The sequence below is a fragment of the Cucumis melo genome, chromosome 1 (assembly GCF_025177605.1).
Source record: "Cucumis melo cultivar AY chromosome 1, USDA_Cmelo_AY_1.0, whole genome shotgun sequence".
NCBI classification, from domain to species: domain Eukaryota; kingdom Viridiplantae; phylum Streptophyta; class Magnoliopsida; order Cucurbitales; family Cucurbitaceae; genus Cucumis; species Cucumis melo.
Window position 1 is genome coordinate 8,394,087 of NC_066857.1, and position 22,821 is coordinate 8,416,907.

The following is a 22,821-nucleotide window of genomic DNA, read 5'->3' on the forward strand; positions in this document are numbered from 1 at the left end:
TTAAAATTAAAATGTTCAACTTTCCATTAAAATTAAATATGTTCAATTTTCTACAATAACATAAATTAACAATAAAACTAACAAAATTTGAAGCCAAATGACTTTTACTTTGTTACAATTTTGGTATATTCTCTTGTTAAACCCTAAAATATAAAAGTCATATTTCATTGAGGTCAAATATTCGCGACAATCATCAAAAAACCCAATTGCGTTTAAATCCCTATTCTTTCGGAAAAAAATCCAAAATATCAGGGGTTTTAGTTAGCAATGTCTTACCATGAAGCTAGGAAGATGGGAGAGCAATGAGGCGGCATAATAAAACCTCCATACTTCTTTTCTTCTCTACCATTCACTTTGCCCCGTCTTAAATTCAAGGCGAAACTTCTTCTTACACCAATTGAGAATAAAAAATCGCCATGGGAGGTACAGGAAGGACTCTCCTCTCGCTTTCAATCTCCACAAACCTCTTAATCAGTTCTCGTCTTTCACCTCCTAAATGTCTTCCACTCCTCAAAATACCAAAACCCTTCAGAAATTTCTCAGGATTTAGGCCTCTTTCCTCTGCTACTACCGCCACAACCTCCACTGAATCCACGGAAGCAATCCAGGTGATTGAACCCTTGAAGCATTCTCAACTGCTTGAGAGGCTGAGGACTAGACATCTCAAAGAATCTGCTCCTAAAACTAAGCCAACCAGAAACACTCTGTCCCAGTCTGTGGGAAGTGCGGAGGATGAAATGAAGAAGTCTGAAAAGAAGAACAAGAAGTTGGTTGAAAGTTTTGAAGAGTTGGGTTTAAATGAGGAGGTGATGGGGGCTGTGAGGGAGATGGGCATTCAAGTTCCCACTGAGATTCAGTGCATTGGAATCCCAGCTGTTTTGGAAGGAAAGAGTGTGATTTTGGGTTCCCATACTGGCTCTGGTAAAACTCTGGCTTACTTGCTACCCCTTGTTCAGGTACTTTTAGTTTTTCTAATTCAACTGTATTTTTGTTGTGGGGTTCCCGTAAATATGTTGTAGACTAAACTATTTTCTAATATTTGGAGCCTGGTAGTGGTTGTGATATTTGCTTCGTGTTGTCACTGTACAGTTCTACATTTAGAAGGATTTTTTTTCCTAGTAACTATCTTCTATCTTGTCACATTATTCTATGAATTGCCTGATTCCATCTTTGATGCAAATTGGTTTGATCTTTTTCTTTTTCTTTTACTCTCCCTGTGTATAAGATGTTGGTATTGGCAGTGTAACCTATTGGATGACGACGTATGTATGTTGATTACTGTGTGTTCTTTACTTGTTTTATAGTATCCCAGTTGACTAATTAAGTAGTATTTGCGATTTCTGATTTGTTTGTTTTCAGTTGCTGAGGCGAGATGAAGAATTGTTTGGTAAGTTAATGAAGCCTAGGCGTCCTAGAGCTGTTGTTCTATGTCCCACAAGGGAACTATCTGAACAGGTAGCTTTAGGTTGACTTGGTTTTATTACATTCTCTGCTATATAATTTTATATAGTATCCCATTAACGTCAAATGATTACAATAGGTGTTTCGTGTATCGAAATCTATCAGTCATCATGCACGATTTAGGTCTACCATGGTAAGTGGTGGTGGTCGGCTAAGGCCACAAGAGGACTCATTAAGTAATCCAATAGACATGGTGGTGGGGACTCCTGGGAGAGTCCTTCAACATATTCAGGCAGGCAACATGGTCTATGGTGACATCAAATACTTGGTGCGGACCTAATATTGTGGTTTTGATTTTGCATTCAGTCCAGAATTACTTAAGTTCCCTGATATTGTTGTCCAGAATAATTTAAGTTCCCTGCATTGATTTTGTAAATTTTTCTTCTGAATATATGTGACACCGTCGTGATTGTGATATGTCATTTTAGTAGGTGCTTGATGAGGCAGACACCATGTTTGATCATGGATTTGGACCTGACATTCGCAAGTTTATTGGCCCATTAAAGCATCGTGCTTCATCACATGATGACCAAGGATTCCAAACTATATTGGTCACTGCAACAATGACAAAGGTATTCTTAGTTGCTATTGTGAAATAAATGATTTCTGAAAAATATGTAATAGTCTAAATGTTTAGATAGAACCATCATGGGTTGGTCTAGTGGTAAAAAAGGAGACATAGTCTCAATAACTCAACCAAGAGGTTTTGGATTCAATCCATGGTGGCCACCTACCTAGGAATAAATTTCCTACGAGTTTTCTTGACATCTGAATGTTACAAGGTTAGGTAGGTTGTCTTGTGAGATTAGTCGAGGTGTGTGTAAGTTGGTTCGGGGACTCGTGGATATTAAAAAAAGGTCTAAATGTTTAGACATATACTAGTGACGAGAGATCCAACACAAGAAACAATGAATTGATAACCCAGTTCAACAAAACTATGCCTACATCTGGGGACAAACTTGTCCAATAAGGAGTAATACTGATAATCAATAGTGTTAAATTTACATCAACACTACAAGGAATGTATTACACCGTTGAATGACTTAAGATACCCTAAGACATGCCTCCATCACCTTGAAGATTATCTTAGTTTAGGCTCTGCTAAACTCAATATCCTTCTTTTCTGCGGAAGATTACGCATTGAAACTCTCCCTCAATGTCTCCATCTCTTTTTCACGCCATCTGCAAAAGGGTGTGGCTCCACCAACAAGGTGCCTCCCTGAAAAACAGCTACTAAGCCTAAAAACCAACACAACCAACTACTAAAGATTGGAAATGTACAAAATAAAACAAAGATATATTATCATACAGTCTTACAAATGAGACAAAAAGGAACAACACCTATAAAGCGAATAAAGGAAAATTTCAAGCCAATTATTAATCAAGGAGCACTAACAATTTTAATTTTGATGTAATAGAATTCTTTTCTCCCTGTTGAGATCATATTGTTCTTCGAATCTGTATGGATTGATAACTTTGAGAAAAAATCCAAGGTAGGCCTGCTGAACCTGATGGAACCTTTCTTTGTAATTGCATTGATAAAATGATGTTAAATGTTAAAATCCTTTTGACAATATGTTCTATATGTGAGATCAGTTTCCTTGTCTACTTTCTAGTTGAGTCATTCGGTTTGATTTACAATTTCAGCATTTCTTGTCTCATTATACATTTTGATTTTTAAAATTCTCCTGCTCATTCGATCTGGCCATTGCTGCAGGCAGTTCAAAAGCTGATTGATGAGGAGTTTCAAGGCATTGTGCATTTACGTACATCAACTTTGCATAAAAAGATTGCATCTGCTCGTCATGATTTCATCAAACTTTCTGGTTCTGAAAACAAGCTGGAAGCCTTATTGCAGGTCTGACTATGGTATTCTTTTTCTTGGGTACTTCTTAGTTTGGTTATGGACGTCCTGGTAAATATTAGCTTAGATTCTTAGACCACAATCTCCTTATTTCCATGAAGTTCATGGTTTTCTCGTTGGTTTGTGCCTCATACCCTCTTCACAACCAGGTTAAGAAATAGGGAAATTTGTACTCTTTATAAAGCATGGGGTCTAGTTCTATAACGAGCATAACCTTCTGGTTTAGTTGCATCACTGGGAGGTGGAGCCGTAAATAGACAGCCAGCGCTAGGCTGGAGGAAGGTGAATATGTAATATGTTGTCTGAAGATCATGTTTCTTTTGCCTAGACGAAGGGTTGAATGGATTGTATTGAAATTAACGACAAAGAACAAACACAAGATTTACGTGGAAACCATAGTAGAGGGAGAAAAACCACGGTGGAGAGATTTCTTATTATTTACTTATGCAACAAATAATACAAGAGGGGAAGATTAATAGGCAACAAGAGCTTAAGTTAAAAACGGAAAGAATAACTCTAACACACATAAAATACAAGAATTCCTTTGGGCTTTCAACACATAACAAGCCCACTAACCCTAACACTTCCCTTCAAGTTGGGACATAAATGTCAATAAGCCCAACTTGCTAACGTAGGAATCAAAGTTCTGTCTGTGAAGCCCTTTGGTAAAGAAGGTCAGCAACCTGTTGACCTGAGGAAATGTAAGGAATGCATATGCTACCATTGTCCAATCTTTCTTTAATAAAGTGTCTATCAATCTCCACATGTTTGGTTCTGTCATGTTGAACTGGATTATTAGCGATGCTAATAGCGGTCTTATTATCTCAAAATAATTTCATAGGCGCCTCATAGTTTTGACGAAGATGAGATAATACCTTTTATAGCCAAATCTTCGTACATATCCCCAAACTCATAGCCCTGTATTTAGCTTCAACACTGCTTCTGGCCACAATCCCATTGCTTTTCACTTCTCCAAGTTATGAGATTGCCCCACACAAAAGTAGAGTACCTAAATGTGGAATTTTTTGTCCATAAAAAACCCTATCTAGTCTGAATCAGTATAGGCCTCAATACACCGTCTGTTAGTTTTCCTGAATATCAACCTCTTACGAGGAGTAGTTTTCAAATACCTCAGAATTCTGTTAATTGCCTCTATACGTTCCTCATAAGGTCCCTAACGGTGTTTAACTTTGCAATGGGATAATGAGTCTTAGTGTAGTTGACCCCATAAGTCTAAGTAAACTCGTTTGCCAATAAATTAGCCTTGTGTCTGTCTAGAGTTCCATATGCTTTGTACTTGAGTTTAAACACCCATTTACATCCATCCCACAGCTGTATGCCCCTTAGGTAAAGCACAAAGCTCCTAAGTCCTGTTCTTTTCAAGTGCTCTCATCTCTTCCTTGTCTGCAGTTTTCCACTTAGAGCACTCTAAGGCAATGTGAATGTTCTTAGGTATCGTGGTGGAGTCAAGACTGGTTGTAAAAACTTTGAATTGGGGAGATAAATTCTCGTAAGAGACATAGTTATAGATGGAGTGTTTTGGTGCGGGACCTGGTACCTTTCCTCAGCGTAATAGGTATGTCAAGAGACAGATCATACTCATCAAGGTTACCTGAACGATCTTGTTTAGCCTCATCACTTATCGTTTCTGCCATGACTTCTATCTCATCAGCACTTCCTTTTTCACTCATATCTTCTAGAACAACTATATTAAACCTGTTATTCTGACTCATTTTACTGTCGACATATGAATCAATAGAATTAGTCATACCTTAATCTCGTGATGGTTTAGAATCTTGGATCGGAGCCAGGTAAGCAGTAGGGAACCTACTTCCTATCTGAGATTCCTCTTATAGTAGGTTATCCAGGGAACTTTGTTTGGAGGTAAGACCATGTTATGAGGATGGAGGTTAGGGAAGGGTAAGGTAACAAGAGTAGGACTAGTAGACTTGGAACCACACAGTTAGGCTCTTCACTCATATTTTACCTCTGAAGCAGGCTAACGGGAAAGAAAGGACGATCTTGAAGGAAGGTGTTACCCATGGAGACAAAGTACCTACGGGAAGGAGGATGGAAACATTTATAGCCCCATTGATGGAGAAGATACCTAACAAACACAAATGCCTGAGCCTAAGGGGCGAATTTGGTCTGGTTAGGGCCATGGTTATGAACGTAGGCCATGCACCCGAACACCTAAAGGGGAACATTAAAAATGAGACGGGTAGAGGGATAAAACTCCTTGAGACATTCAAAGGGGATCTAGAGGTGGAGGACACGAGAGGGCATCCGGTTGATAAGATGTGCTGCAGTAAGAATAACATTGTCCCACTATAGGAGGAAAGGGAAGTAGATAAGGGAAGGAGCTACTTCTATAAGGTGATAGTTTTTTCTCTCGGCAACTCTATTTTGTTGGGGTGTAAGCTCAGAAACTTTGGGGGATAATCCCTTTGAAGAACATGAACTCATTAAGGGTATGGTTTTGAAACTCAAAACCATTCAATTTGTAGAATTGCAATTTTTGCATTGAACTACATTTCTATATTGTGATCTAAGTCCCGAAATATGGAATCAACCTCGGCTTTGTCAGAGATGAGAAAGACCCTAGTAAGGCGGGTATGTTCATCAATGAAGGTCACAAACCACCATTTCCCAGGAGCGATAGCAACCTCGAATGGTCCCTAAACATCACTATGGATAAGGGTGAAATGTTGGTTTGGTTTGTATGGTTGTAAGGGAAAGAAGACCCGATGCTTTAGCCCGAATGCACACAATACAAGATAAGGTAGACACATCAACTTTAGAGGAGAGATGGGGAAATAAATGTTTCATATATTGAAAATTTAGGTGGCCTAAACGGGAATGCCACAACATACAATCTTTTTCAGAAGTAGTGAAGTACGAAAATAAAAAAACTAGTCCTAGAAGTGCTATTAGAGGTAGCATTATCGTGAAGGAGGTAGAGTCCTCTATTGTGTTCGGGCAATGCCAATCATCCTCCCCAAGCTCAAGTCTTGAAAAGAAACTAAATCATGTAAGAAAGTTGCTTTGTAGTTCAGCTCACGTTAATGTTGCTTATAGGTAGCAAATTATGAGAAATTCTAGACACATTAAACACATTCTATAAGGGTAGTCCTTCAAAGGGAAAAATTTGCCCCTTCCTAGCAATTTTGGCTAAGGAACCATCTGCAGTTCTATTTTTTCATTACCGGCACTAGGAATATAAGAAACAAAATTCTCAGAGGAACCTGTCAAATGATCTGCAACACTAAAATCCAGGATCTAGGGATTCTTCCCATCAACACTAATAAAACTGAGGGATTGAGACATACTTGATTGAGCAGTAGCTCCTAGTGTGGAAGAACTAGGATCATTCTGGTTTCCAGTGAGACCAGATGGTTGAGAGATACCAGCAGACTCACTCACATAAGCTCGTCCTGAATTATGTTTGTCGTTCGGAGAATGTTTCTTTCCTCATGGGGGATGACCGTATAATTTCCAACACTATTCTTTGGTGTGCACAATTTCTTGCAATGCTCACAGATAGGGACTGATTTCTTGTTGTGCTTCTCACTTTATGAGTAGAGGATCTCACACTAAAGGCAGCGAAATCAATGGCGAGAGTGGTTTGAATGTTCGTAGCCTCGTATGGTCCTTCTTAAGGCGGACTTCAGAACATACCTCCATTAGGGGGGAATAGGTCTTTGGCTCAGTATACGACCACGAACTACATCGAGCTTTGGGTATAGGTGTCACGCCCTGCCCCATATGCCACTTCCCACGGCCAGATGGAGGACATGTCGCCTAGACACTCGCTGCGTATCTCACTGGAGATGACTCGATGAACATCTAGTTAGTGAAACAACTTACTCCAACTTGTTTAATCGCATGGCCTTTGCCTCAAACCTTAGAGACTTAATTCAATAAAGCGGAAAAATCTACAACCTTTAGACTTACTCCATCGCTTAGCACTCTTGTCACAACAAAGAAATTCATTACTAAGCGGTAAGTACAAAAAATAAGCAGCGAATAAACATAACTTCTCTTTTTATTAACTTGACACTTTACACAAAGTCCAACTTAGCAGTTACATTCTTTTTCTCACTAGGCATAAAATTTAAAATTGAGTTCTGATCCACTTTTCTTTCTCTACCCCCCCCCCCCCCCCCCCAATGTTGCTCCTTACAACGGGGTATTTAGAGGTGTAAAGACCTCATTTTCATCCTTCTCCTCAGTTGCCCATAAACCATTTCAGGGACAACCTTCAGGGCTTCCTTTCTTTGGCTCAGTTCCTTCACACTCATCATCTTCAGCCTCTCCAACCTTAATGCGTTGGACGACCTTCCTTCGGTCTGAGTGGGAGCCCCTAGCGTTAAGGAGTGAAGTTCTTACCCACTGACTCCTTAGATGCTAGGAAGATGACATGGCTTGAACGCCAAACAAGTTCGCATAACAATCGTTCCTCTCCCTCCTTTACTTGGCTTCTATGCCTGACAACCTGGGAGGGAAAACTTAAAACGTAAGTTGAAGACTTAGTTAGTGAGTGATGGGTTTAGGAAAACGTTTTTGGGAATACAATAGATTAAATAACAACAATAACAATAGTAACAACATCAACGACAACTTTAAGCTTCATAAACTTGAGCTTTTTATCGCATCAAACACAACCACGACAATTACAACGATTCCACGCGATTCAAGCCATCAGAGCAGTCGCTACTCATCACCGGGATCTGGGATTCACACTCACCAGCTTCTCGTGATTTACCTGGGATTTCCACTAGTGTCTTGTAATTTTCAATCTCTTCCCTGACTTGGGATTCACTTTCATCAGTGTCTTCACATATCATTTCTCGCTTAGATCTAGGATTCACTTTCACCAGCATTTAGCATTTCAAGAACACATCTCATACTCGCTCAGACCGAGGATTCACTTTCATTTGCATTTACCCACCTAGACTTAGGATTCACACTCACCAGCATTTTGCTTTAAACCTGGGATCTCCACTAGCATCTTGTGATAGATTAGTCATCATTACTCATCACAACACTAACATCACAACACTAACATCACAACACTAACATTACAAGAGAGGCGTTAGCTCAACATATCACTTTCAACGCATAACAAAGATATGACAACAAACATCAATGAAAGGATTACAAAAGAATGCTATTCATACAACATTCATAAGATACTTGCCGGTTTGTCAAGATCATAATTTTCAACGCTTATGTTATAAACAACATGCATTCATTTAGAAGGATGTGAAATCATTTACAATAGACATTCATTTTATAAGGATCACTCACAACAACACTTAGCCTAAACTCTTTCTCCCCTTAGCTTCTGGCTTCTGGCTTCCTCTTCTTGCCTTGTGGTTTCCTTCAACTGGCTTTCGAAATCTACTCTTAACAACTCAGTAGAACGTTTAGCAAATGTCATTCCCTTTTTTATCTGGTCTTTGGTCCTATTTATCGTGACCTTTCACATCCAATGGTCATTTTCTTGCTTTACATATGTCACCTTTTCATTTCGCCGTGTTCTGCAGCCAACTCAAACTTGACACTAAGCCAATAGACATTTTCCTTGAAACGCTAAACTTCTTTAAGTCGCTTGGCTCTCTGCTCGGGAAACATCAGATTTTTACTCTTCCTCAGAGGGTCGTCTAGTCACTAGGACAGTTGTAGACAATTTCTCTGTAAAGATCCATTTCCTATCAATGAGGGGAAGTTTGTTAAAATAGGATGCGACATTCACAATGCTTGCAATCATGGATTTGTTTTCTTAGAGTATAGAGGCGAGAGGCATTTTGATGCTTTAAATAAAGTTTTTGAGTCGTGCCCCATATATCCTTGGCAGTCGCAGCGTACAACAAGCGCTTGCCAATTTGTGGCTCCATTCTAGTGATTAATATGGCTTGAATGAGAGAATCTTTCCCTTTCCAAAAACGTCTTGGGAATCACCTGGTGGAGGGTGAGGTATCTCTTCTGTCAGAAAGCCAAATTTGTAGCGCCCCTTTAAGACCATTTTAATGGATTGTGACAGAGAAGTAATTCTGACCATTTAGCTTCTCCACTATAAAGACTCCTGTAGTTTCTGCCACAGAACCAGACATGTGAGTAGAAGGCAAATTAGGGAACGAAATTATCAGATTCTTAGAATACATCGGTGAGTTGGTTGGGATGACAAGACTAGATGTGTGTGTAGGGGCTCCAAGGGCTACCTCAAACACTGCAAGTTGCTGCTGAAACATAGCCGATTGTTATTGGGTGGTATCTTGTACTTTTTGTTTGAATTGGGCCGAGGGCTCACCAACTTCAAATTCTGATTGGTTATGAAAGTTACCAACACTGCGATGACCGTTGGATAGGTAGGACATAGTGTTGAGGAAGAAGTGGGTTTGGTTGACCTAGAGTTTGCGGTTGCACCAAGGATGGTGGGTTCATGTGTAGTGTTTGCGGCGGGGGCGCAAAAGCAGTGGAGTGGCTAGTTTTGGAGCGGCTACTCAAGGGCAGTATGGGGATTTTGCTGGGTTTGCTGCGGCGCATGGACAGAAGGGTTCAGCAGCGGCTTGTTCGGCTGTGGAGGAAGCTGAGGGGCGTGCGGTTGGAGGAGAGTACTGGTCGGTGTGGTCTGAAGGCGGCTTGTTGGGTGTTGGCGGCAGCGGCGATGGTGGCACTAATACTGGCAGCTGTCTTGCCTGACAGTGTGGTTTTCTGGAGGTTTCAAATTGGATTCCCAGGATTTTTTTTTTTAAGAAATCTGAACATGTGGCTGTGGATTAGTTACAACTCTATTTTAAACGACTTCAAATAATGATGGCTTTCCTACCCCTCATGGTTGTGTATGGTTAGGCCTGGTCACTTCTTTATGATAAAACTAAATGCCTTCAAGGTTAACAAATCATAGAATAGGGAATCTTTAGATAATTTCAAAAGAGAATTATGTTGCTTGATTGGATGGAAGAAAAAGGGGACCTTGATCGTAAAATGGTACAAAGAAATCCAGAATACAAGCTGATTTTCCCTCGACTGGTGGTGAAATATAACACTGCCTCCCTGTACAAGATTTTTCGCAATATATGATCGTTTTGGAAGAAAGCTTTGGATTATGTTAGGATTCTTAACCTGAAAGACAGAAAATTCCCAACAAGACAAAACAGAGGCGGTATTCTGATATAAAATATTGATAATAAAGATCAAAATATACACAAACAGATACCAAAAAATCCTGAAACCAGTAACAATAATAATGTCCAGCACCTTCGAGAAAGCTGGAAACTTCTCCTATGAAAGCTTGAAAGCTTTCACCCACAAAGACAATATAAAACCAATAAACAGCAATCTCTAAACATTCTCTATAAATACCCCAATCCCACAAAGGGCCCACGTTGATGTTTTCTTTCTCTCTCTGTCCCAGAATTACCATCAGCACTGTCATCTTTTATGTGTATGTGATATTGGGGTCTAACATCATCGCTCAACTTGAAATTCACCTTGTCCTCAAGGTGGAATGTGGGAAATTGTTTGCTTCATTACTTGTACTGATTCCTAAGAGGCTTCGCCATCCGGTAACCCCTTCCACTTCACTAACCACTCATTTGCGGCTGTCTCTCTATTTCATTGGATTCCCATGACAGTTTCAGACCTCAATTGCAATTCAAACTCTTCAGTCAACATAGGAGAGAAGTGTTGGACCCTTTGTGTTTGGGCCAATTTAAGTTTTAGTTGGGATATATGGAACACATAATGGATGCATGTTTCCGGTGGTAATTCTAGACGATATGCCACTTCATCAATTCTTTCAGTTACTCGGTAGGGTCCACAGAATTTTGAAGTGAGATTTTCACTTTTTTTCTTTGCTAAAGATCTTTGCCTATAAGGTCTCAACTTTAAATATACTTCCCCACGTGGAAAGTCAATTCTCTCTGATGTAGATTGACTTGCTTTTTCATTCTGTTTTGGGCCACTACCAAGTTTTCTTTCAATTAGTTAACTATTAAGTTCCTCTTCATCAACAGTTGATCGGCGTTGTTATTAACTGTTCTTTTCTGTCCATAAGAAATGATTGACGGAGGAGGTCTTTCATAAACAGCCTGGAAAGGTGTGGTTTTTTGTGGAGCTATGAAAGGTGGTGTTGTACCACAATTCTGCACATGGGGCACACTTGTTCCATTTTCCCGGTTGCTCATTACAATAACTTCTCAGAAAGTCTCCAAACACCTATTAACTCGTTCAGTTTGTGGATGGAAGGCAGTGCTTCTCTTTAACATGGTTTCCATGGCCGAAAACAAGGCTGTAGAAATTACTCAAAAAATTCTTATCCCTATTGATAATGTTGATTTTGGTATTCCTTGTTTACTCACGACCCTATCAATCAATACCTCCGCTACTTGTTTTGTTGTAAAGGGGTGTTTGAGAGGAATGAAGTGGTTTTGGTATCCCTATTGATGATGTTGTTATACGACCACTAAACTTGTTTTTAGAGATAAAGTCTTTTCTAAAAAGTTTCAATCCACCCTATCAAAGTCTTTTTCCGGATCAAGTTTTAAAATACAGCCCTTTTTCCGTTTTGCCTTATAATCTTCCACTGCCTCGTTAGCAATTAATATTGGGTCAAGAATCTACCTACCTTCAGTAAAAGCGCTTTGGATAGGACTTATAATTGCATCCATAACTTGTTTTAGACGTTTAGATAGAACCTTTGCAACTACCTTGTATGTTAAGGTAGTGAGACTGATTGGATGGAAATCCTTGACTAGAGTCGCATTCTCTTTTTTCTGCAATAAACAAATGAAGTTTTCTTGAATGTAAGCATTTAATCTTCCATTTATGTGAAAATCATCCATTAAGGATTTGAAGATATCCTTGAAATTAGACCAGTATTTGATTAGGAACTCCGCTATGAATCCATTCGGGCCCGGGGCTTTATTGCTGCCAAGTGCCTTCAAAGCTTTAAAAATTTCCTCCACTAAAAATTGGGTAACAAGAGCCACATTCTGAACTGAGGAAACACAAGACCAATTGCTATTAATAGCTATAAATCTGCTTCGGAATTCTTGTATAAAGTGTCTGAAAAAATTGTAGCCCAAGCCTTTCAATGTTGCAGAATGAAGTTGAAGCGACCCCATTATCATCTTTTAATTCTGTTACGAGGTTCCTTCTTTTCTTTGCATTTAAAAAGTAGTGGAAGAAACCCATATTCTCATCACCCAAAGGCAGCCAGTTGAGCTTACTTTGAATATAATTACGCTCTTCATTTTGGTAAATGCCAAGTAATTCAGCTTGCAGTGTTGTTCTAGAACGATCTCTTCTTCATTTAACCCAAACAACTCAGCCACAGAATCATATTTTTCTAATTCTAACAGCAAGATTTTCTTCCTTTTACCTTGGCTTGCGCTGCAAAATTCCAAGCTTTTACTACCATTTTAACTGATCTCAACTGTTCATGAAGAATGAAAACCGGCCCATCCACGGAAGTTTGAACTACCCACTGTTTCTGCAATAATCTGATTACATTTTCTGGACAGCAAACAGCTATTACAAAACCGAAAAGGAGAGGGACCCCAAAGAAAAGCACCACCCTCCAAGATTAAAGGAAAGTGATCTGAGAAGATACGTGCTTTGCGTGATACTCGAGAATTTTCAAAACGAACATCCCACTCTTGATTTATGAAGAATCTGTCTAATAATGATCTGGAAGGAGAAATACCATCTCTAGACCAAGTGAACCTTCCATTTTGCAATGGAATTTCCATGAGAGTGGCCGAATAACTTATTGAACAATGACATTCCTCTAGTGCTCCTGTCAATTGGAAATATTTCATGGGCCCAAGGAGTGATATTAAGATCCCCACCTACACACCAGGCCACTGCCGAACAAGTAGTTAAGGAAGACAATTCGGGCCAAACTTAATTTCCTTTCTCTGTATCCACGAGGGCCATAGACATTTGTAATCCAACATACTTTAAAGTGAGGCATTTGATAGACAGAGAGAAGCGCCTTTTAATAACCTCAGTTACCGAGATTTTACTCCTGTCCTACATGGTAAGAATTCCCCAGAAGAACCAACAGAAGCCACAAAATCCCGGCCAATATCCTTAGAACTCCATAGTGATTTTATGAAAACTGAGTTCACTGTATCCTTCTTAGACTCTTGAATTATGACTACATTCGGATTACAATTTTTGATAAACTTTTTGAGTGCTGCACGTTTAGAGGAATCATTCAAACCCCTAGTGTTCCAGGAAACAATCTTCATAATGGCTTGGAGAAGGAAAAGGTGGCTGCACTTCTAAATTAAGCCAGAATAAGACCACAATCACTTACTATAGATACCAAATCTTTAGGCAAATCCATTGGAATTTTATTAGAGGGAAATTCCTCATCATTGAACAAAGCGTTCAGGTCCGCCCCTTCAATTTCTGAGTCTAGTTTAAGGTCAACCTTATTGCTGGAATCAACTGAATCTTCACTACTAACGCTGATTGGAGAGGAAAATTCAAGCTGGTTTTTGAGAGAAAAATCATCTTGGGCAGCCTCACAGAAAAGATGCCTTTGAATTAGAGATGGTGGATGGAAAATTGAGACACTTGAAGAAGAATCAACATTTACTGACCTGATGAAGCATTCTGGAACCTGAATTTTAGAGCTGTACACTTCCAGAAGATCCAGGTTATTGGCAGAAACAGAGTGCTTGCTGAGGTGGTTCCGAAGAGAGTCCAAAGAGGGATTTTTAAGATCACAAACCCCACTAAATTCAGATTTTAGAACGGCAGTCCACACATTGTCGAAGGAAGTTTGTTTGCGGATAGAATGCTTAAGAATTTTTGGAACATGAGAGGCTTTACTACCTTTGGCATTCTTGAAACGGTTAGAAAAACCGAAATCTGAAGAAACTTGACCCCTTGGGCAAAATTTGTTATTACTCAAAGAGTTATTGAAGTGGGCTCTTTTTTCTTTATTCCCCTCATTTGATAATTTACAAAATGCCTCTTCAACTGCCGGAATAATAAAATTACAGTCATTAAAAGTGGATCCCACTTCCTTTTTGCTACAGCTGTCTGGCTTGGGTTCATCAAAATTAAAGAATTGGGGCTGTAAAGCTGGCCTCACATTTAATTCTTCTACAACATGGCTGCCGGCTGCTATATTAAGTTGGAGAGAATCTGAGTGGGGAGAGCTTGATAAACCGTTTGTTGCAGCATTAAATGGCAGGCTGGCTATCTTTTCAATCTTCGAGGACTGATTTTCTCTCTCTTCTGGTGCTGCCTTTTCGTCTTCTAAGTGTGTTAAAAGACCATCTGCACGCTGATTTGAATTATTCCCTCTGAAACAGGGCTTTTCCGGCAGAGATTTAAGGACAGGTTCACTTTCTGGCCATTCAAGATCTTCATCTTTTCCCCCCAGCTTCCTTTGTGCCTCAAATGGGTTCCTTGAGATGGATGGAGCATTTTGATTGAGGAAGTTCCAATTCTCTGGAAGGCCATCCCCTTGTAGCTCTTCATCAATAATTACTCAATTTAGTCTACATAAATCAATAGGATTGGAAAAATCACTAAGAAATAAGTCATGTTAAACAATTACAGGGACTTCTAATGGTTCAAAATCCCCAAAATTAAGGAAGAAATTTCCACGGGTCTCCCTCTTTATTTCTATAGGTGCTGGTAAAAATCCACACAGATTTTTTCGAACTTCAATTCTTGCTTTTGAGCACTTTATCAAATTAAGTATTTCTAGAGCTATACTTTCCAATCCTCCAAAGTAGGCCCCAATTACTTCAAAAATATTTCTTCTCCATAAGTTGAGAGGAAGATTTTTAGTTGACAACCATCCTCCGAAACCTTCAATAAGAGTTGATTTGTTGTGTTTAGCATCGTTCCATTTTTCGAATAACAGATTGAAATTTTCCGTAATTGAACCATTTACCCTGAGCATAAATCATGTCTTCAATTCTTCCTTGGGTAACTTTAATGATGGCTTTGTCTCCAAATAAAGGATTGACACTGATTTTGGCTTGAAATAGGCCTTCTAGATGTGACACAATGTCCTTCCAATCATAAAAAATGAATAGTCTATTTAGAACCCATGGGTTATTGAAATCTTCCTCGAAAATGTCTAACTTTTCCACACCCAGAAGATATCTAAAATGTCTTAACTTTTCCACACCCAAAATTTATCTTCTGGTTGCAAAGCAGAATGATTTTTCTTAAGAGAGTGGGTAAGATTTCTAGGGGTAAAAGCCAAGCTCTGTTTTCCTGGAGTGAAAATAGAGTATATATTTTTCTTTGGAAACTTTACTTTGTCTGCCTAACTTGAACCTGACTTTGAGAGAAGGGAGGCCTGCGGTTTTGAATGGGCAGATTCGAATTGGAGAGAGGAGTGCCATGAGGTGTAATTATGAGTCATAAAAAAGGACCTGATCATATCATGAAAGGAAAACCAACCTTGCCACGATTCTCCTTAGTAAATATGGATGAAGGATTGTATTCCAGAGGTACTACGAACAGCACACCTTATGAACCAACCAGATGGAGTTAAGAACTTGGACAGTCTTGTTATTGCAGCACATCATTCCCAGATTTGCTGAAGAACTTCTAGGCTGATTCTTTGACTAGAACCGCTATTGAAATAATGAACCATTCCAATTGAGTCTTGGATAGACGGATGATTTTCTGGAAATCTACATCTTCAATGTGGAACCGCCTTTTTCGAACCATATGTAGTAGAAAGAGTCAACAATTTTGCAACTTTTAACTTCCATTTTTGGAAAAAATGGTGCTGGGGCTTCGGAGTGAGGGCCGCTTAGGGAGTTAGGAGAAGACATGACCGGAGATGCTGTGGTTGGAGTGAGAGGAGAGGAGGGTGGGTAAGAGGAGAGAGGAGGGAGAGAACTTACCTTTTCAGTACTCCGTTCAATTTGCGATAATCAATGCAGAACCTCCACCATCCATCCTTCTTTTTAACTAAGAGGACTGGACTTGAATAAGTGCTTCGGTTTGGTCTGATTATTTTAGCCTTCAACATTTCCATCACCAATTTTTCAGTTTCCTCTTTCTGTGTGTGGCCATATTTGTATTTTGACATCAATCAGTTTCTATTCTTCCAAGGTTAATATTCGATGATCCATTTCACGTTTCGATGGTAGTTTTCCCAGTGCTTCGGAAACATCTTTATAGTGATGCAACAATGCTTGAATCATTAGGAGACCTTCCTCTTCTCCTCTTTCGCTCGTTTCACTTTCTGCCTCTTCGCTTTTTTCATTTTCTTGGTTCTGCACTTCCACCAGATATCCACGATCTCCTTCTTCCCATGATTTAGTTAGAGTTTTCAAAGAACACTCAGCTGTGACTAGTGACGAGTCCCCATGGAGTATGATCGTTTTCTCTCCCATCATAAATGCGATCGACCTTGATGGTTAGTGTATACTCATAAACCCTTTCGAGCACAAGCAGGGGATGCCCAAAATTACATCCAATTGTCCCAAATTGATAGCCAAGAAGTTTGCCTTTATAGTCACTTCAGTCAACACCAGCTCCACCCTTCTGCATATGCCTTGTTCGAAGATGGCTGTTCCTGTCACCGAAGATGGCTGTTCTCATCACCAATCGTTACCCCAAACTAGGATCCTTCCATCATTGGTAAGTTTAACTCCCGAACAATATTCTGATGAATGAAGCTATGCGTGGCTCCGCTGTCGATCAAAATCACCACCTATCCCTTTTATTTTTCCCTTCAGTTTTATGGCCCCTTTGTCGGAAAAACCATGTAAGGACCTCAAGGAGATTTCCACATTGTCTCCTAGCTCCATAATTTTTCAGTTCCACGATTTCATTAGCCTCTGTTTTGACTTCTCCTTCTTCCTCGAGTTCCACTTTGACATTCGTAATATACAACCTCAGTTCTCTATTCTCTCTCATCTTGCCCCAGTGTCCTTGTGACCATTTGTCGTTACACCTGAAATACAGACCTTTATCAATCCTCATTTGTAACTCACTATCTGAGAGTCTCTTCGTCGATGCCTCCCCCGCTTCTTTCTTTACGAAATTCCCACGTGTGTTTAGAGTTATTTGTCTGGTTTGGGTCTCCTTGTCTTTTAATTCAGATTTTTCCATCTGGGGTATAGGGGCTTTCGTCAGCTGGGCTTTCATCGTATTAGCCCCTTGAAGCCCCAACTCATTCAAAGCCAGATTTTTGTGATCGTTCACCAACTGGGCTTCTCTCATACATTCATCCTTCTTCTTCGGATGCCGACTTACCACCTCTGCCCTCAGTTCCGGTGACAGCCCCATCACAAAGGCATCCATAAATGTGCTTTCTGCCATGTTTGGTGAGAGAGCTGAATACTTCAGAAATTTCTTCACATGATCTCCATAGGAACCATCTTTTTGGATATGGATTAGTCTGGCCCCCAAACTACCTTCCTCAGCCGGTGGTCGAACATTTTCTGTTTAAGGTCTTTCTGTTTAAGGTCTTCCCAGGATGTGACCTTCCTATTATTATTCCAATAGGACCAATCGACTTCTTTTTGCCCAAAGCTTACCACTGCCACTTTTACTTTCTCACTCTCTGCTAAGTCATTAAGTTGAAGAAATGCTTTGCTTGATATGCCAATGATTCCGGGTTCACCCAATTGAAGATTGGCATCTCAAGTTTTTTGTATTTTCTTTTATCTGAAGTCACATTTTCCATCAATGGCTCAGATTTCCCTTCTTCCATTTTCCCTTTTTTTCTTTAATACAGAAGCGTCCGGGGTTCCAGATTCTTCTCTATGTCTCATGGCCGTGCTCTCCTTTATCTTCTCAGTAAGTTGTTCCATCCCTTTTGTTTAATCCGATCAGTTAACTCTCTCAACTCCTTAACTTCCTTTTCATTGGATTCCATACTCTCTTCCTGTTGTTTTCGAGCCATAGACGTTGTTCTCCCAGGATGTTAAGGCTTTGTTACCAATTTGTTAGGATTCTTAAGCAGAAGATTCCCAACAAGACAAAACAGAGGCAGCACTCCGATATAATATATTGATAATAAAGATCAAATATACATAAACTGATACCAAGTAGTCCAGAAAACAGTAACAATAATGTCCAGCACCTTTGAGAAGGCTGGAAATTTCTCCTATGAATGCTTTCACCCAAAAAGTCAATATAAAACCTAAAAACAGCAATAACTGAACATTCTCTATAATCCCACAGAGGTCCCACATTGATGTTTTCTTTCTCTCTCTGCTCCCAGAATAACCATCAGCACTGTCAAATCCCTTTTCTGCCCCTTCTTTTATATTTATGTAATATTGGGGGTCTAACAGATCACAACATTCAATTTTAAGTCTTTCTGATCAAATTGCCATCCCTAACTCTTCTCACAATTGAGCAACAGAAAAGATTCTTGATGTAGATTACAAAACCATGCAGAAGAGGAAGAAATGTTCAAGAGTTAACAGTGGATATGAGATGTAAAGGAAAAGAAAGGGAAACCATAAATGGGTATCAGTATAGCAAAAAGCTAAAATACTCGAATTTTATTGAGCCAGGATTACAAAGTGGACCTTGGGAGTTAAAATTCTATATAGTATGTAGAAGTAACTGCCAACTGGCATGATTCTGAAATTTAACATCTGGAACTGAACTTATCCATAAGTTTCATCTGTCCTATTTAACGTTTGAAGATTTTCACTGATTTCACCTAAAGTAATTACTTCATCTGAGTTTGTAAGAAGTAATCTGTATAAGATTGATTCTCACTCTTTTTGCATTTCCAGTTGTCTTTCGATATCAGTCAGTATTCTCAAATTCCTCTAGACCCTCTTTTCTTTTCTTTTTTTTTGGCAGTTCTCCATTTGCTCAATGTATTTGACCTTTATGCAACAAAGGTCTGTTTGAAATGATATTTTAAATGTTCAAAGAAGTGTTTGTAAATTACAAACACAAGTATTTCTAAGCATTTAGAAAGTACTAAAAGAGGCTCTAAATACTATCGTATGCATTAAGTCTTATTGTTAAGACTTTGTTTGATAACCTTTTAGTTTTTTATATTTTGGTTTTTGAAATTAATCTTATAAACAGTACTTGCACTTTTGAGTTTCTTTTGTTTTACAATCTACTTTATCACAATGTTTTCAAAATCCATGGCAATTATGGAAACTAAACAACGTAATTTGAAAAAACTTTGTTTCTGTTACTGGAATTAGTCATTTTTCAAAATTAAAGCTAAAACTCATATGGTATCAAAAGGGGCGGGACAAATAGTTGACAAACGAAGCAATAGGGAAAGAAATTATAAACCTGCCAAATCCTTACTAACAAAATACATGCAAAAAGGCTGGAAGTCTTGAAGATCATATTATCTGCTTGAATTATTGCACTGGCCTTCATATTTGTTATTTCGTGATGATGCAGGTTCTTGAACCAAGTTTGGCAAAAGGAAATAGGGTAATGGTGTTCTGCAACACTCTAAATTCCAGCCGTGCTGTGGATCATTTTCTTGGTGAAAATCAAATTTCTACAGTCAATTACCACGGAGAGGTGCCTGCACAGAAGAGGTAAGGAATTTCCACGATGAACTCCATTGCAATCTTATAAAATATACTCCAATGAACTCCATTGTAATCTTATAAAATATACTCTACTTATTGACAATGTTTCTAGCTGTTTCTTGATGTTCGTTTTGGGCTGCATTTAGTGTACTGGATTGGTGGGAGTTTTTTTATTCCAGAAGAAAACATACATTTTCGTTGATACAAAAAATTATAAAGAAACTGCTGTGACGTACATGGAAAAAAACAGCAAACAAATTCAGATTTTCATACGCATAGATATATTTTTGTCTACAATGATCAAGAAGCAACAGATTTAAACCTGCAGCAGAGTTTCCCCATTTATTGTTTTATTACTGTCTGAGGAATGAAATTAGACGGTATACTGTTTTAATACTGTCGGAGGAATGAAATTAGATCTCTGAACTTGAAATAGGAAAAAAGAGCAAATGAAGATTTCTTTAAAACCAGTCATCGTAGGACTTAAGCACAAATGTCATAACCCATGATTTGCACATGTCTTTTGAAATCAGGGTTGAGAATCTCAAGAAGTTCAAGAGTGATGATGGCGATTGTCCTACATTAGTCTGCACAGACTTGGCTGCTAGAGGACTGGACTTGGATGTGGATCATGTCATCATGTTTGATTTTCCTTCTAATTCTGTAGGAGTTATTATCTTTTGAACAGTTTGGATTGTTTATTTTCACTTCTTTCTATGGCTATACTTTTCATTATCTTGCCTAATTAGCTTATAAATGATATTTTGTTTTGCCTTTTAGATCGACTACCTTCATCGCACTGGAAGAACCGCTCGCATGGGTGCAAAAGGTTTTTTGCTTGCTCTATGTGATGTACTTGATATTTTGTAATTCTGTTATTTCACATGGATTTAACTATATGTCCACTCATTGGGTGACTAGGAAGGAAAATACTTGAGCCTAACCACAAAATCAGTGAAAATGTGTTGAAATTCAATAACTGAATTTCCAAATTGAACTATAAAGTAACAAGTGTGACTTGAATTGAGCTTTACTCAAACAGTAATTGACATGACCTTATTTCCTAAAGGTCAAAAGTTCAATCCCTTGTCTCCACTTTTGTAAATAAAATAAGTAGCAAGTGTGATGAGAAGAATCGACTTACAAAAGTAAATAGCCTCATCCAACCATAATAATTCTTATAGCCATTAGTCTAAATTAATTAATTGATTGTCTTATCCAAAAAAAAGTACTAAATTTATTAAAGGTACAAAAAACTTCACCCTTTCCACATGTTAAGGTTGAATTTGATGAATAGGAAATATTAGGTAGAATTGACAGTTTGACACAATAAGGTGGAAGTTTTTTGAGCTAAATTACTTAACATTGAAGTTTGTGTATATTTAGTCTTTGACTTATGAAGTTTTGATAATTCACAAATCTATTAGACACGTGAACTTCTTTTCTAACTGGATTGTTTGTACATTTGTTGTAGGAAAGGTGACGAGCCTGGTTGGAAAAAAGGACGATATTTTGGCTACTCGCATAGAGGAAGCGATCCAGAAAAATGAGAGCTTGGAATCTCTAACTGCTGATAGCGTGCGGAGAGACATTGCACGGGATCGTATAACAGAGCATAAAACGAAAAATGCAAAACTGATCAAGGCTTCAACTGGGAGTAGAGCTAAATCAGCAACATCAGCGCCAAAATCTTCAAGTGTCCATTCTAAAGGTGAAACTGGAAAAGCATCATATTCAGAAAGGACCCAGAAGCCTGGTGTTCCAGTTTCTAAGCTTGTAAAATCGTCGAGGAATATCCCAAGAAAACCATCTTCCGAAACGAAGAAGCAAGTGGCTAGCAGAAGGCGGCCTGGGAGTGCCATCAAATCGTCAGGTCAGAAACTAAATGTAGTTGGATTTAGAGGCCGAAGCAACCAGTTTGATAAGAGACGATCAGTGTCCAGTTAAGTGGAAGTCAGGTTTAAGATAATAATTCAACATAGTTGTATTTATATAAACTTCGGTAATTTTTTGTTTTAGTTCTTCAATGTGAAATGGCTTGAGTGCTAATTTATTGTTTTAGGAGTTCTCAATGGGGAAATGCCTGGATGAGTGTAAATCTGAGTACAAATCAGTTACAATCTTCCCAAGTCTCTTTTCCATCAATCATTTTCCTTTTTATTGTAATTTTTCTGTTTTGTGGATGGAAGCCACATTATCTTAAAACAAATTTAAAAACCGAATAATGTATGAAAAATCACTTGCTTTCTAAAAAGCGTTTAGATTTTTTTTTTATAATTATTATTATCATTCACAATTACTACTTTTGTATTTCTTCTGAGGAGTGAAGTTCTTTAACCCAACCCCCCTGGGTCAAATCTTCATATATGCAATTTTTTAACCAAAATTATTTGACCAAATTGATTGACATAAAATTAAATTTATATTTGAGGTTTTCGAAGTAAAAGACAAGGTTGGTCTAAATGGTTTAAAATAAAAGTTCTGAAACGAACCTCTTAACTTAAAAAATAGTTCAAAATGGTCTGTGGAGTTTAATTTAGAAATGTGGCAAAGGAAAAGTAGTCCACGTCCTTTTCCTTAAAAAAAAAAAAATACAATATTCGATTAATGGAATTGCTCAAATCACTATGTCAACTATCAAGAACAATTTAGAATTATTTTTCAAACATAAAAAACCAGAATATTCATTTTGAAACGTTAGAGATCAAATAAACATCAATTTCAAACTTTATAAAACCAAGATTGTATTTTACCTAACATAGAATCTTTATTCAACTTGGCTAGAAATGCTCATTCTTATATTATGGCCCGTTAAAGTTTAAATTTTAGCTTATTTTTGCTTTCGACGTCGTTAAAAATTTCAAGATTTTAACACTGAGTTTGGTTTTATGAGCATGGTTGGGAAAACACAATAAACGGGGTGGTTGAATAGGCAAAAGAGTAGAACGTGTTCAGCCTGATGGA

General features: G+C 38.5%; 1 protein-coding gene across 1 annotated transcript; it reads left to right on the plus strand.

Annotated features, from left to right (window-relative positions):
- Positions 1–247: 247 nt before the first annotated feature.
- On the plus strand, positions 248–22,023 carry LOC103500395 (DEAD-box ATP-dependent RNA helicase 39). Its single transcript, XM_008463679.3, has 9 exons — positions 248–956; positions 1,360–1,455; positions 1,541–1,729; positions 1,893–2,033; positions 3,179–3,319; positions 19,721–19,863; positions 20,391–20,520; positions 20,638–20,686; positions 21,332–22,023. The coding sequence occupies exons 1-9, from the start codon at positions 417–419 to the stop codon at positions 21,802–21,804; spliced, it is 1,902 nt and encodes a 633-aa protein (XP_008461901.1). The 5' UTR covers positions 248–416; the 3' UTR covers positions 21,805–22,023.
- Positions 22,024–22,821: the final 798 nt, after the last annotated feature.

What these genes read in the sequence shown, in the direction of transcription:
- LOC103500395 (XM_008463679.3), top strand. Translation starts at nt 417, where the DNA reads ATGGGAGGTACAGGAAGGACTCTCCTCTCGCTTTCAATCTCCACAAAC. An exon ending in AGCTGGAAGCCTTATTGCAG is followed by an intron (nt 3,320 to 19,720) that starts GTCTGACTATGG and finishes GTGATGATGCAG; the next exon opens with GTTCTTGAACCAAGTTTGGC. An exon ending in GAGGTGCCTGCACAGAAGAG is followed by an intron (nt 19,864 to 20,390) that starts GTAAGGAATTTC and finishes TTTTGAAATCAG; the next exon opens with GGTTGAGAATCTCAAGAAGT.